At 42.5% G+C, this 13,096-nt stretch overlaps 1 protein-coding gene across 2 annotated transcripts in view; it reads left to right on the top strand.

Annotated features, from left to right (window-relative positions):
- RNF145 (ring finger protein 145) overlaps positions 1-13,096 on the top strand; it is a 44,526-nt gene that overhangs the window by 27,070 nt on the left and 4,360 nt on the right. For both annotated transcript variants that reach the window (XM_027468225.3, XM_027468226.3), the window contains exons 5-8: positions 2,262-2,497; positions 5,890-6,065; positions 9,870-10,010; positions 11,433-11,615. In XM_027468225.3, coding sequence (XP_027324026.2) covers positions 2,262-2,497; positions 5,890-6,065; positions 9,870-10,010; positions 11,433-11,615 — 736 coding nt within the window. The remainder of the gene's footprint in view (positions 1-2,261; positions 2,498-5,889; positions 6,066-9,869; positions 10,011-11,432; positions 11,616-13,096) is intronic.

The following is a 13,096-nucleotide window of genomic DNA, read 5'->3' as shown; positions in this document are numbered from 1 at the left end:
TCGCAGTTTCCAGAGTGCAACTGTTCAGTTGGATTTTCTAGTCTCAGCAGGTAGCTTGAGGGTTTAAGTTTTTTGGTGACGTGGTATGAGTTACAAGGTAATTTCTTCTGACTGGAACTACAGCAATGTATGCGATCTCTCACCGCGTACAGCCCTACTTGGAGATAAGCTATGATGTATGGCACAGAGGGGTTGTCCTGAAGGAAGGTGCTGCTACCCCGTTAAAAATGGGAAGTATCTGTCACTAAAAGCTCCGTTAATCTGTTTGGGCCCTTCCTGAAGGGGCTGAGAATCAGCAAGGTGCAGACTTCAGGAGGGAGCTCAAGGCCTCAGGATCAAGTGCTTTGTGTGTTTCGCGTGATGGTGCACAGATCTCTTTTCCCTGACAAGTGATTTCCAAGCAGCGTTTAGGCTGAAGAGGTGGAAAGCAGAGAGAGCTTAGCAGGCATGACCAGCACCCTCAGCACATCATGCTTGGAGGAAAGCAGGGGTTGCTGTTTCATGAGGTGAGCCTGGAACCAGATTTCACGACTGGAGAACCCCACAGTTATCCCAGGGAACACCGGGTTGTTAAATGTGGTGGGTTGCAGCATTTCATTTCAGATGACGACACTTACTAAATCCTGAAGAACATATCAGAAGCTGGTGTTGGTATCCCTTTGTGTGTGAAGCTGGGTTGCCTTAGTTACCATGAGATGCAGAAATCCTCGCAGACCGACTGTACCAGGCCCCAAACGTTACGGCACAGCAGCGTGCTGGTGGTGTCTTAACTGGGGTTGTAGCAACCTGCGTGTGGGCAGAGAGCAACGGAGCAGAGAAGGTGCTTCAGAGCTGGAGTCTGTTGAATGATGAGTAGAGTAACTTTCTCAGAGGCTCGTGACCCAAAATACTGGTAATATATCTTGCTGAAAGCAAGCGTGCTTGTTCTGAAAAGACTCAAGGTAATTCAAAACTACACCTAGCAAATTGAGGGTAGGATTTAAACTTGAAAGAGGACAGTGTGAAGGAGGAAGACCTTTGGATGTTTAAGTGGTAGAGTGTAGAGGTTTGCTTTCAGTTTGGCTCCAGTTATTTTGAAAGCAGAAGGCCTTTCCTGGGTGGGGAAGTTGGGCAGATGGAGAGAAACACTGGTTCTACTATTTCTCCTCTCCCAACTTCCCTCCCCAGGGCATCCAGAAGGACTTACAAGGTCCATAAGGTTATGTGAGCACATGGAGTTAGCTGAGGCCTTAGAGATGTTCTGTTCTTTGTTGTGCTGTGCTTTGCTAAGGCTGGCTCCTGCTTCCACCAAGAGCTGTGAAACACACAGATTAGTGAGGGGGCTCCAAAGCAGCCCATAAGCGCTTGGGGTTGGTACCATGTAGCGTGGCTTCCAGATGTTCACCACCTGTGAGTTCAAAAGGTTCTGCTTTTAAATTCTCGTACTGCAAAATGATGAGTGAGAGTTGTTCTTACCCAGACAATGTAAATTTGGCTCCAGTCTGCTTCCTCTGAGACACAGGGTACAGGTTCCAGTGACTGTAATGGGAGCAGTTATACAGGAGGGGTCTGCTCTAGAAATATCATCCTCCAAATCTCTGTGTGTGTGAGAAAGACATTCTTGTGCCCCCACCAACTGTTAAAGAGAATTTAGTTGTTAATTATCTGTCACTTGCAAGCTTCAGTGATAATTTTGAGCAACTGCCCCAGGGCATTATGAAATTATTGAAGTCTCAGCTGCTGACCTGGCTGTCTCCTGTTAGTATTCTTGGCCTGTAATTCCTCTTGACAGTATAAATATTGTTGTTCCAAAAGCCATTTGGGACCTTTGATTACTTTTTTGCATAGATTAGAATGAAACAGTCATATAGCTGGGCTTCAGAAGAGCCTCTGCTGTGCACAAAGATACTGGTGGGATTTAGGTAGGGCTGGGATGTTATGGAAAAAAAAAAAAAAGAGGGGTGACTTGTCAAGTCATCATCCCCTGCATGATTTATTCCTGGGACTTGGTATTAATCTGGATATGATTCTGCGTGTTTTGGGCTAACATCTCACTAATCTGTGTAGTGAAGGCATACACTTCGCATAGTTTGAAAATTGTAAGTTTTATGACCCAGCAGAAGACACAGAGGAGCCCGGTTTCATAACAGATACGTCCTAGTTAGAGCTGTCATAATATGCTGGATGTTGATAACTGTGTTAGGGAAAGATAACGAATTAAAATACGTTTTTCCTGAAGGGGATAATCAGCTTGATTATAAAAGACTCTGTCTCGTTTTCAGGTCAGCTGGTGGTATGTACGCTCTGCTCCTGCGTCATGAAAACAAAACAGATCTGGCTCTTCTCCGCTCACATGCTCCCTCTGCTGGCACGGCTCTGCCTCGTCCCGTTGGAAACCATCGTCATCATCAACAAATTTGCCATGATTTTCACTGGTTTGGAAGTTCTCTACTTTCTGGCATCAAACCTTCTGGTGCCCTATAACTTGGCAAAGTCTGCATACAGAGAGCTTGTCCAGGTAACATAGAACAATTTTATTGTCCTTGGCCTGAATGTTTTTGCAGGAAAGTAGTAATAAAATAAGTAGTTTGACTATTTCCTGTGCATATATTTTTATGTGTTAACTCATGTTTTCTTAGAAAAACAAATGGGTTCCTATCCATAGCATCCACTTTCTTTAATTTATGTTAGCTTACAATTTGTATGGGTGAGCAGTTCAGGCATTCCGCATAAGTCATTATGCTGAATTATGCTCCTGGCTAGCTGAGCATGTTCACTTCGCTTGGATTTCATTTAGTCCTTGAAATCCAGGCTAAAAGACAGGATTGTGGTAGAACGGAATTTATCTAGTGCCTCATTAAATGAGCAAGGTACTACCCGTGCATTAATTACATTAGCTGTTCATTTTAAGAAATACGTTTTGTATAAAAAGCATTTGTAATTGTAGTATTAAATTGGGAGGAACAGTGAAGCTGATCTTGACTGTGGCTGGGGCTACAGCAGCATTGCTAGGATCTCGGAGTTACCGGAAACAGAGAAAACTGATCTGACACACATTCATTTTGTTAACACTTTGACATCTAATGTATATTTGTTTGAAAAGACTCTTTGTTAATGTTAGAGAAACATCATGCCTCATGTACACATATATTATTTTTATACAGATAATGTCTTCTTCCATGTCTTTGTCTCAGTATAAAAGACTGATGCGTACTGGATTTTGACCGACCCGCTAGTTCTCCTCTCACCAGCTGCTGATTTTTTTTCAGACCAAGTCTTTGGTTTTCTGACTTGCTTCTTCATTCCAGAAGCAGCCTGAAAACTAACTTGCTAAGCTCTTTCAAAGCCCTCTTTAAAGCTCTTCGTTGCTGTCATATCTGTCATACACAAACAAAAACTTGGCAGCAGTATGTGTCTGGAGTGCCAAGGCCTCAGCCTGTCATGTTGATCATTATTGTGTAGTTATTTATTTTGCGTGTAATTGGTCTTTGGAGCAAGATTATCCTTCTGTGCTTGTACAGCACCTAACATGGTCTGATCTTGCCCATAACCAGCTTGTAGATTTGCTGATAAGAACAAATTCAGGAGCTGACTGGCAAGGCTTCAATATCCATGTTTTTCAAGGAGAATATAAAAATAATGCTTACCATTTCCTTTAAAAGAGAGAGCGCTCACTAACGTGGTGTAAAATAAATGCTTCTCCTCTTCTATAGAGTTTGAAGGCTCACAACGGGGTAAAACCAACACTTCAACTTTCCATTTGCATGGACACACACAGTTAGGCTTCTTGAAGTCAAATTAAAATATGATGTGGATTTGAGTCATGTATGTGTTTTCTATTAGACACTTTAGAACACTTAGTTGCAAATACGTTTTGTGAGAGAATGGTTTCTCTTTTTCTTGGGGTCAGAATTGTATTCTAAGTACTGTTCCTATACAAGCTTTCTCATCTCTAGGATCACTTCTCTCTGATTTTTTTCCTTTTTTTTCCTCCTCTTCTGGTATTTCAAATCTTGCTGGGCACTCTTACATGATTGTAATCGTGAGGAAGAAATATTCCTTGTGCGTGGCGTTTGGATGCTGATAATACTCTTTCTCCCAGTTGTTTATGCAGAGGGCATACATTTTTTTCTTCTCTGTAAATACATAGAAAATGACAGGCTTTGTAAAATGCCACTGGATTTATAATAGACTGATTAGTCGTATGATGCTTTTTGAGTGCATATTGTAGGGAGTGTATTGGAATGAAAAGTTGTGTACAAGTGTTTTTCGTTATGCATTGGTGAAATGGGATAACAAACGTTTTGTTTTAAAAGAGCTTGTTGCTCTTTGCTTATGGTCTTGAAACACAGCTGAAAAAAAAATGTTGGCTCAGTGTGTGTTTGTATAACTGACTGCAGGGGATTACAAATGAAGCTAAGTGTGTTTATTCCAAAGAAAGATATTGCCTTGCTTTGTCTTGAATGTTCTCCTCTGTGATCCCACTGCTGTAACTTTGCATGGTGGTTAGTCTTCAGTGATGTATAGGTGAGTTCATTACCGTTGCAGGCTGGAATTGATTTGCTGTTTTGATATCAGTGGCAAAACTTACTGAATATTAGGATGTTAAGCACCAGGAATGTTTCTTGAATGGAGCACCACGGGGGAGATGGCCCTAACAGGTGGGCCAAAGCAGCTTTTTACATGCGTGTGTATTTCAAACTGTAGCTGACGGTATAATTTAAAAGCAGGTCTAGAAGCTTGGCTGCCTACTTGCAGAAGATGCCAGAAATACCTCATGGTTATGAACCTACATTATGAGCATAGCTGACCTGTCTCTGATGTGATGGAGTGCTGTGCCAGGAGCTGCGTGGGATTGCTTGGATTGGTCCCAGGCCAAGGGAGAGGCCGAGGGAGTCTCCTGAGGGCAAACACAGTTCCTTGACAAGTCTGCGCAAAGCTAAAAGCGGGAGCCTGGCACTGTATCCCTGCCAGCAGCATGCTGCTTGTCCATCAGCCACAGCAGATGATGCAGCAGGTCCCATGAACGTTAATATCCCTCATGCTGGTCATGAAAGACTAAGTAGACAACTCTTTAACCTTTTGTTGAAATACAGATTTGTTTCATGCATTTGCTAGCTATTGCAAATTTTACATTGTTGTGGGAAGGAGATAATAAAAAAAAGCTGAGTGATTTGCTTTTGACATTTTATATTAAGTCCAGCTATATGAAGCTCCAGCTTCTTGAAAATCACTGCATTGTAGCTTAGTCTTTGTGATACAAAAAATGTAATTGAGCTTCAAAGTCTTTTGAAATAGCTTTTAGCTGTGAACTTCAAAACCCTTGGTTGATTGGGAGCAGTCAGGAGTTTGGTACGTGTTCATTCTGAGGCACTTAACACTAAATACCTCAGACGTTTTATGTTTTCCTTTAAAACAGATCAGCAAAGCAGATTTTCTATGCTGAAGTGGTGTGGCTCGTTTCATTATCTATCATGTGTGGTGAGTAGGCAGCAGAAATAGAGAAGACAACATTGCTGTGACTTGAGCTGGGCAAAACGTCTGAGTGGGTTGTATGTGGACTGGAGGCATGCATCCTTGTTCTTCTCGCTGTGAGAGGGCTGCAGTCAGCAGCTCTGAGCCAGTAATTCACAGGAAGGGACATTCAGCTGTTCTGGTCGTTCAGTGCACAGTCAGGTACTTCTTACTTCAAGTAAAACAGTTAATCAGATGGTAGCACGTCACTGCTGAGTCCGGGCTTTCCCTTTGTCAGACCGTAGTTTGGGTGTACCGCCTTCTCTTCTTCGGGATGGCTGATGCCATGTGAATTACCCCTGCCTTTGTTGTGGTTTATTGGTGAGCATCCTTTTGTTATCAAATCACGGATGACATGAACTAATAACAAACTGCGTTTTTGTTTGTCTTTTCCAGGTGGTGGAAGTATATGGTCTCCTGGCTCTGGGAATGTCTTTGTGGAACCAGCTGGTGGTCCCAGTTCTGTTCATGGTGTTTTGGCTCGTCTTGTTCGCTCTTCAGATCTATTCCTATTTCAGTACACGGGACCAACCTGCCTCAAGAGAGAGGCTCCTCTTCCTCTTCTTGACAAGGTAACTTACTAGTCTGCAAATAGTTGACTATGCTCTGAAATGTGTGCTCTTTTAGAGACTAAATAGGTAGATCAGCTTTTATTGAATTTGGGTGCCAGGCAAATACCTGTCCTTATCTCAGCAACCATGTGTGCAAACCGTGTTAAGCTTCAGAGGCACAGATTCCATTCAGGCAGCATTAGTTCAACTGTGGGGAGTTCCCAAAGAAAGCAAAACATTTCTATGATGAGGGAATAGCTGTAATTAGAGCTTTGGTCCAGAAGTTTGCTTTCAGTATACAAATTGTTTTTAAGTCTGACATACCTCAGCTGAAGTTATTTAGTTCAGTACCTTATTCATGATTATTTTCTGAGCCCTGTGTGTCTTGCTTCTTCATTCTGTTGTGGGACATGTTCTCGAGTTCATCCAGTCAGCTGAAGTAACCAACTTTTAAAGTAACTTCTGAGCCCAGTGGTTAATGTGGCAGAGGTATAAGTCTCTTAAAAATACAATTTCCTAAAAGCCTTGTAAAAACTGGCTATGGGGAGAGAGGCCTGTGTTTGTGCTGTCACTGAGAGAAGGCAGCATTTGAGGGATTCTGGCCGGGCTGTACGTGTCTGTGCTGACTCCTGTCTAACTAGACATTACCGCATACAAAAGGGAGGGGGCATGTAGGGCAGAGAGGAACTGGGTATATTGCAGGAGAAGGTGGGTGAGGCAAATTACATTGTGTAATACTGGGATGGGGAGAAAAGGATGGTGTCTGAACACGCAGGTAACAGGACATGTCCTTTAGAGGCCATACATCATCAGTTCTGCTGTTTGGGTAGCAACTTGCTTGAGTCACTTACTCATCACTACATTTTTCCAATCAGGCTTTCCAGCTGCTTAATTTTTGCCTGCCTTTGTGCATGCATATATGGTGTCATGATGTTAAGCTCTCAAAATTCATTGTCATTAAGGAGAAAAGCCAGAGATCTTACTGCGTGTACTATTAAAATTGCTTACATTGTCATACTGCATTATGTAGAAGCACCAACTGTGTTATCTGATTGTCAGCTGAACTAATGGTGTCTGAAGTTTGTTCCTCTTGTTCATCTCTGCTGCAATTTAAATTTTGCTGCAACAGAGTACTGCGTTTAGCAGTTAGCAGAGGTGAGGCAAGCTATCCTTTTCCTAGTAGTGCCAAAATCATTAGACTAATCTTATTTATGGCAAAACAAGAAGCTTGCCTTGCAGACTTGTATTAGCTTGTTCCATGAGTGAATAAGTGCAAGTTGATCTCTGAAGTTCTTTCTGTAATTGCAAAAGCACAGAAAAACTGTGAAAATGGTCTTTGTGTTTGTCACAGTAGGAAAAAAGTCACCTTAAAAACATGAACTCGAGTAGTACCACTGACAGACTCTCCCTCCTCAGGAGGGAGCTGAAGTACCAGGTCATGACAGTTCATGAAAATTTCCAGTTCAACCACAACAGCAACCGTAGTGCTGGCTGCTCACCAAAATGGAAAAGACGTGCTCTTCCATGAAAGTGAGCGACTTCTGCACCTGTGTCCTTTGAGTGTACTCATGATTTAAAATAGTGTAGCTGGAATTCAGGTGAGAGCAGTTGGAGTAGTTGGAGTGTGCTTTATAGCAGTGTCGGATTTTGACTAGAACACCGGAGTGGCTGCACTGAGTCAGCCCAAATACTGATCTAGCCCTGGATCCAGTTTCCAGCAGTGGTCACAAAGAGTGCCTGGAAAGACACCCACCCGTCACTTGACAAATGGGACACTTTCTAGTACTCTGCCAATCCTGCATCTGGCTTCAGAAGTAAAGCTGCGTTAGCGGAGTATGGTTAATAACTGCTCAGTAATCCTCAAAAGACTTCTCTTCCATCAGTTGTTGTTGTCTGCCTGTGAACCCACATGTGCTTGTGTTGTTTAAAAGATCCTACACAAGTAGTTCCACAGCTCAGCTTAGTTTGTATAATGAAAACAACACTCTGGTTGTTTGAATCCATGTAGCCTCATTCAGTGCACCCCAATTCTTGTATTGGGGAAAGAAAAGAGCGAACAGTTCTTATCTTTTCTGTAAAATTGGGAGAGGCAACAGGTCTGCTCTTCATGGACTGGAGGGCTCTTGCTTGCTGACTTGCTGTTTAAAAACTGTTCTGTACATTTATTGTCCTTACTGTTCCTCTCAAAATCTCTTCCTCGAGTACATAACTGCTGTGATTTTTGAGATGTGTTGAAGTGTTCAGCTCTTCAGGACAATTTGTAAACTTGTGTTCGAGACATAAACATAACACTCAGAGCTCTTCAGGAGTCTCTTGGAGCTCTTAGGCTCGCTCCTCTGGGACCTTTGCGTGGCAGATTATAGGGAACTAAGTTTAAGAAGAATCCTATAATAACTGACAAGGAAAGAAAGGTTGGACATCAGTTGGAAGGCCAAGGTAACTTATTTTGAATTAGAGTTCCTCAAAGATTCTACAGAAGTAGCTTATTTAAATAATATATATATATATATATATTTTGCTACCTTGACTGGCAGGAACACTTGAAAGCTTTATCAGCTCTGCTCAGGTTAGTAAATAGGCTGAATTTGAAGGTGGAAACACTGCCAATAGTACATATACATAAACACTTCAGAATTTAGTTGTGAATTGTTTTCAAAGGAGTTTTCCTGTTCAGGTAGTCATCAGAAGAGACAAAGTAAATGTATCTTGGTTGTGCTTTGTTTATTTTTGAAGGATTTGCTTCCTCAAAACGCTTGTCTTTTCAGACTGCTAGCCTGGTGCACTCTTAGTTGGTTAATTAGCGTGACACATTTTTGACCACTATCATTTCTCTCACAAAAGACTACTGTCCTGTTAGACAAGCTAAGATTTTTTTTTTTAATGAATGGAGGTGCCAATGTATTAGGTTGGATTATGTATCTGAGGATTTCCAGGTGTGTAATCCCTGGCTGACAGCTAGTTCTTTACTGAGTGTTGGCACACATGTTACCTTGTGCAGTCCTCCCCTTGTGCTGGCAGCCTTGTTCCTCAGGTGCCCGAGGCATCTGAGGCTTAGGCTGCTCTGAATAACACGGTGTGCCAGGATCAGCACAAGAGTAGTCCTAAGGTAAGGGAGCTGTAGTAACTCAGCTGTTCTCAGCATCATCAAATGTACTCTGAAGTCTCAATATTTTTTGATTCTTTACAGCTGTAGAAAAAGAAAGGAAAAAACCCAGCTGAGGGAGAGCATTCTTTTGTCTTGCTGCTTCTGACTCAGCTTTTTGAAAGACAGGTGTTGTCTACCTCAACTTGATGGGAACGCTACCAAAAAAATTCCAGTCTTCTAGCAGTGTTTATCAGTTTGACATTTGTTTTCACTATTGCAGGTCTGCGTGGAAAGTGCCTTAGTGGATCCAGCTGCTTTAACTCTGTGGTTCTGGTAGCTGGCTGAAATTTCAGCAAATAACCTAAGCATGTTCTGGCTGGCAATTGGGCTGAGAAAACTGTATGCAGGCAGGACAGTGCCACCGTGTGGCACAGAAGCGGAGAAGGACAGGAGGGATCAGGGGAAGACCACACTGTGTGGCCATAGCTCCCTCCAGCCTGAAGGCTTTGCTAGCTGTGGAGTTGAACTGTAGATTTGGCTTGAAAAGAAGTGTTGAAACAAAAAGAAAACAATCAATAACAACACTACGAGGAGGGTTCCATGGTGGTGTAGAGGTTAAGCCAGTGTAATTGTGCTTTAAAACCAGCTTGCATCATTAACAGGAGAAGGGGAGAGTTCCTCACATTGCTTTTGATTAATGGTTCTTTTCTTTTTGCCTCTTTCCCTCTTTCTCCTCCCAGTATTGCAGAATGCTGTAGCACTCCATACTCGTTGCTGGGCTTGGTCTTCACAGTCTCCTTCGTTGCTCTGGGAGTTCTGACTCTCTGCAAGTTTTACTTGCAGGGTTACCGAGCATTCATGAATGACCCTGCAATGAACAGGTGAGTGCCTTGCTGTGTCTAGGGTCAAAAAAAAAAAAAAAAAAGCAGACAAAAAGTATTTATACAGAAATGATACTGCTTGTATATATTCCTTAAAAAAAAAAATAAAATAAAAACCTTATGAACTCTTGGGTATCTTTAAAAGGCTTTTTCTTTGCCAGTCTATGTGTGCATTGGAAGGATAAGAGGTAAAAAGCAGCTTGTCACAGACTTCTTGGGAGATGGTTAATTTTTGTAAGAAGTTCAGGGCTGTTATTTGGGATTTAAAATTACAGAGTTTAACGAAGGTACTGAGGACGATCAATATGAGTCACTGGAAAATTGTCACTTGCTTGGATAATATAAACACTTCACATTCATATTTCCTCATTTACCCTGTAGTCATGTGTGAAACATGACTAATCTTAGAGTCTTATAACACAACATTGTATGGATCACCTATAAGTAACTATGAGAAATAACTGGAATATATGAGCTGATTCTTTCCTAATGCTCGTCTCAACTTTTCTAATATGAGGTTGGAATCTGGTATGTTTTTTAGTTATTCCATCCATTACCTTAGGGCCAAAGGTCAGACCGCATGCAAAAGAATGTTTTACATTTTGGATTCCAAAATGTGGAAGTGAGAATGGGTATAAACCTGGCTTGCTTGAGAGTAGCCTACATAAAAGCTTCCTCTGGGGAAGTGCGTGGTTCCAGGTGGTCTGTACTATGGTCGCTTCGAGTAGTGGTGCTGAAATGCACTGTCTGGAGGCATGAAATGCAGTCTGTTTTTTCCTAACCAAAAAGAAGTGAAACGGACAGCTGCTGTTTGGAGAAATTCAGCGTTTCCTCCTGTATTCAACACGGGCACAGAGAGAATAAACTGGAAAGTGAACAAACTGCTGATTTTCCTAAAGCTTGGGGGTTGGTGGGGACATGAGTTGAGGATGTTTCCTCAGGACCAAAGGGCAGACAGGAGTGTGGTGATGGGGAAATGTAACAGGTGGAGAGGGGCTTCATGGTAATCTAGGAATTAGGCTGGCTGTACCCAGCTGTAGACCTAGCAGTGCTGCTTTGGGCTTGTGTAGGCAGCACTGAGGCTGGCAGTTCCTCCTCTGAGACAGCCTCTGGGCCAATGCAGTGCAGGGGGAACTCTGTCAAGGAGTGGTGTGTGCTGGGCTGGGTGTAACCTACATGCTGCTGGTTCAGGAGCAAGATTCTGGAATCTGCTAGTTCCTAATCCCCATCACTTCAGTGTTTCTGAAAACAATCCTGTCTGGTTAAGGCTTGAATGGTTACATCAATAAAAGTCAAACCAGTGGCAGTGCAGGGTTATGGAAGAAACAGCTTATTTCCTGGCAATTCCTAGATATATTTTTGAACTAACAGTGACACGCAGAAAAATGCATTTCTTTTACTCTTCTCTTTGTTGATCTGCAGGGGAATGACTGAAGGAGTCACACTCCTGATCCTAGCTGTGCAAACGGGTTTGATTGAGCTCCAAGTTGTGCATCGGGCATTCCTGCTCAGTATTATTCTTTTCATTGTGGTGGCATCCATCCTTCAGTCTATGCTGGAAATTGCTGATCCCATTGTCTTGGCATTGGGAGCCTCAAGAGACAAGTAAGAGACTGGTGTCCTAAACTGAAAGTTATTCAATGCCGTTTTAGGAAGTGGTGAACTGGTAATTAACGGCCTGATTTGGATTTTAGTAGCTTGTAAAGCTATTGCATCTTATCTTTGCAGGTCTCTAGTCAATTCTCTAGTTTTTCCTCTTGCCATCCTGCTCCCTCTAGTGCACACAGCAGTGCTTTTCAGCATGTTGTATGCTGCCAAATGAGGATGACTCGAGTCACCTGCTCTTGCTCAGGAGTGTGTCCATCCAGCCTGTGCAAGGCCATGCTGATCTGCAGCTGCTGGCTGCCTACTCTTTAGTACTGCACTGTGTGGTGTGGTTACTCCACCTGTGGGTCTCAGTTAAGCAAATCCAGGACTCCAGTGCCTGTGCTTGCTCCCACCACACTCTGTTGTGTGGATTTGCAGAATCTGCAGGTTTTGCTTAACCTCTTCTGCAGTTGTGTAGGATTCCCCCTCATGCAGTGGTCTTGGACAGCTATTGAAATGGGATGTATCTAGGGGTGACCTTAGATATTGGGAAACCCATTTTTTTGACACTGTGATCCCAAAATGATAGTTTGCTGGCAAGAAATAAGAGGTGGAAGGCTTTGCATTAGTGTACCAGATGTTTTGATCATGTGGGATTGTTGTTAAGTTTAATTTGTGTTTCAAAGAACTTTATTGGTATCTGGTTTTCTTGTATTAATCCGTTTGCGTCTTTGTTAGTTGCTTATGTTTTTTCCCCTTTCTGTAGCCTGTAAGTGAGAAAATAAAAGGAGGCAGAGAGTTTGTTTGGCTTAGAGGCTACTTGTACCCAGCGTCCTGCAGCAATGTTAACTTTAAATATACTAACAGAGGGAAGAGGAGTAGAGCCAGGATATGACCATCTGCCCAGCTTAAACAAGCAGCCTGTGATGACAGCAATTTTTAACTCTCTTCTGCCAAATTTTTCAGGCAGTTCTAAATTAACTAGAATCAGGATAAATTCCACTTCAGCTCTCCCATTCTCCCTCGCCCACAGACAGAATTGCAGACCTTACAGTAGCATTCTGATGTTTCTTCAGATTGTATTAAATTACTCAGTTTCTGCTACTGTTCCCCCCAGTTCTTTCACTTTCTCTGTACCTCATTGCCAGAGAGAAATGAAGTTAAAATACAACCTGAAGAACATACAAGAGTAGTGTAGTAATTGTTGGAGATGCTCTGAAAGCTTTTGCACAGGGGTGACTGTAAGAGATTGATGGCGTGTTTAGGTTGGGAGGGAGATTAGGAGGAAGTAAGTGATAGAGGAGCAGAGGAAGAAGTGGCAGAGATAAATGTCCAAGTCCCACTAGATTCTTTTCTTGTGATCTCCAAACTGGGGAATATACTTCTAAAGGCAGGAGGGTTAAGTCTGGCAATGAAAGGAAATACCTTTGCCTCATGTATGTTAGCAAAAAGATGTAGAGTCATTGTAATAAACTTACAATCTGGGAGAACCCCATTTA

The sequence above is a fragment of the Anas platyrhynchos genome, chromosome 14, assembly GCF_047663525.1.
Source record: "Anas platyrhynchos isolate ZD024472 breed Pekin duck chromosome 14, IASCAAS_PekinDuck_T2T, whole genome shotgun sequence".
NCBI classification, from domain to species: domain Eukaryota; kingdom Metazoa; phylum Chordata; class Aves; order Anseriformes; family Anatidae; genus Anas; species Anas platyrhynchos.
Note: the sequence above shows the minus strand (reverse complement) of the source record. Positions and strands in the feature narration are given on the sequence as shown.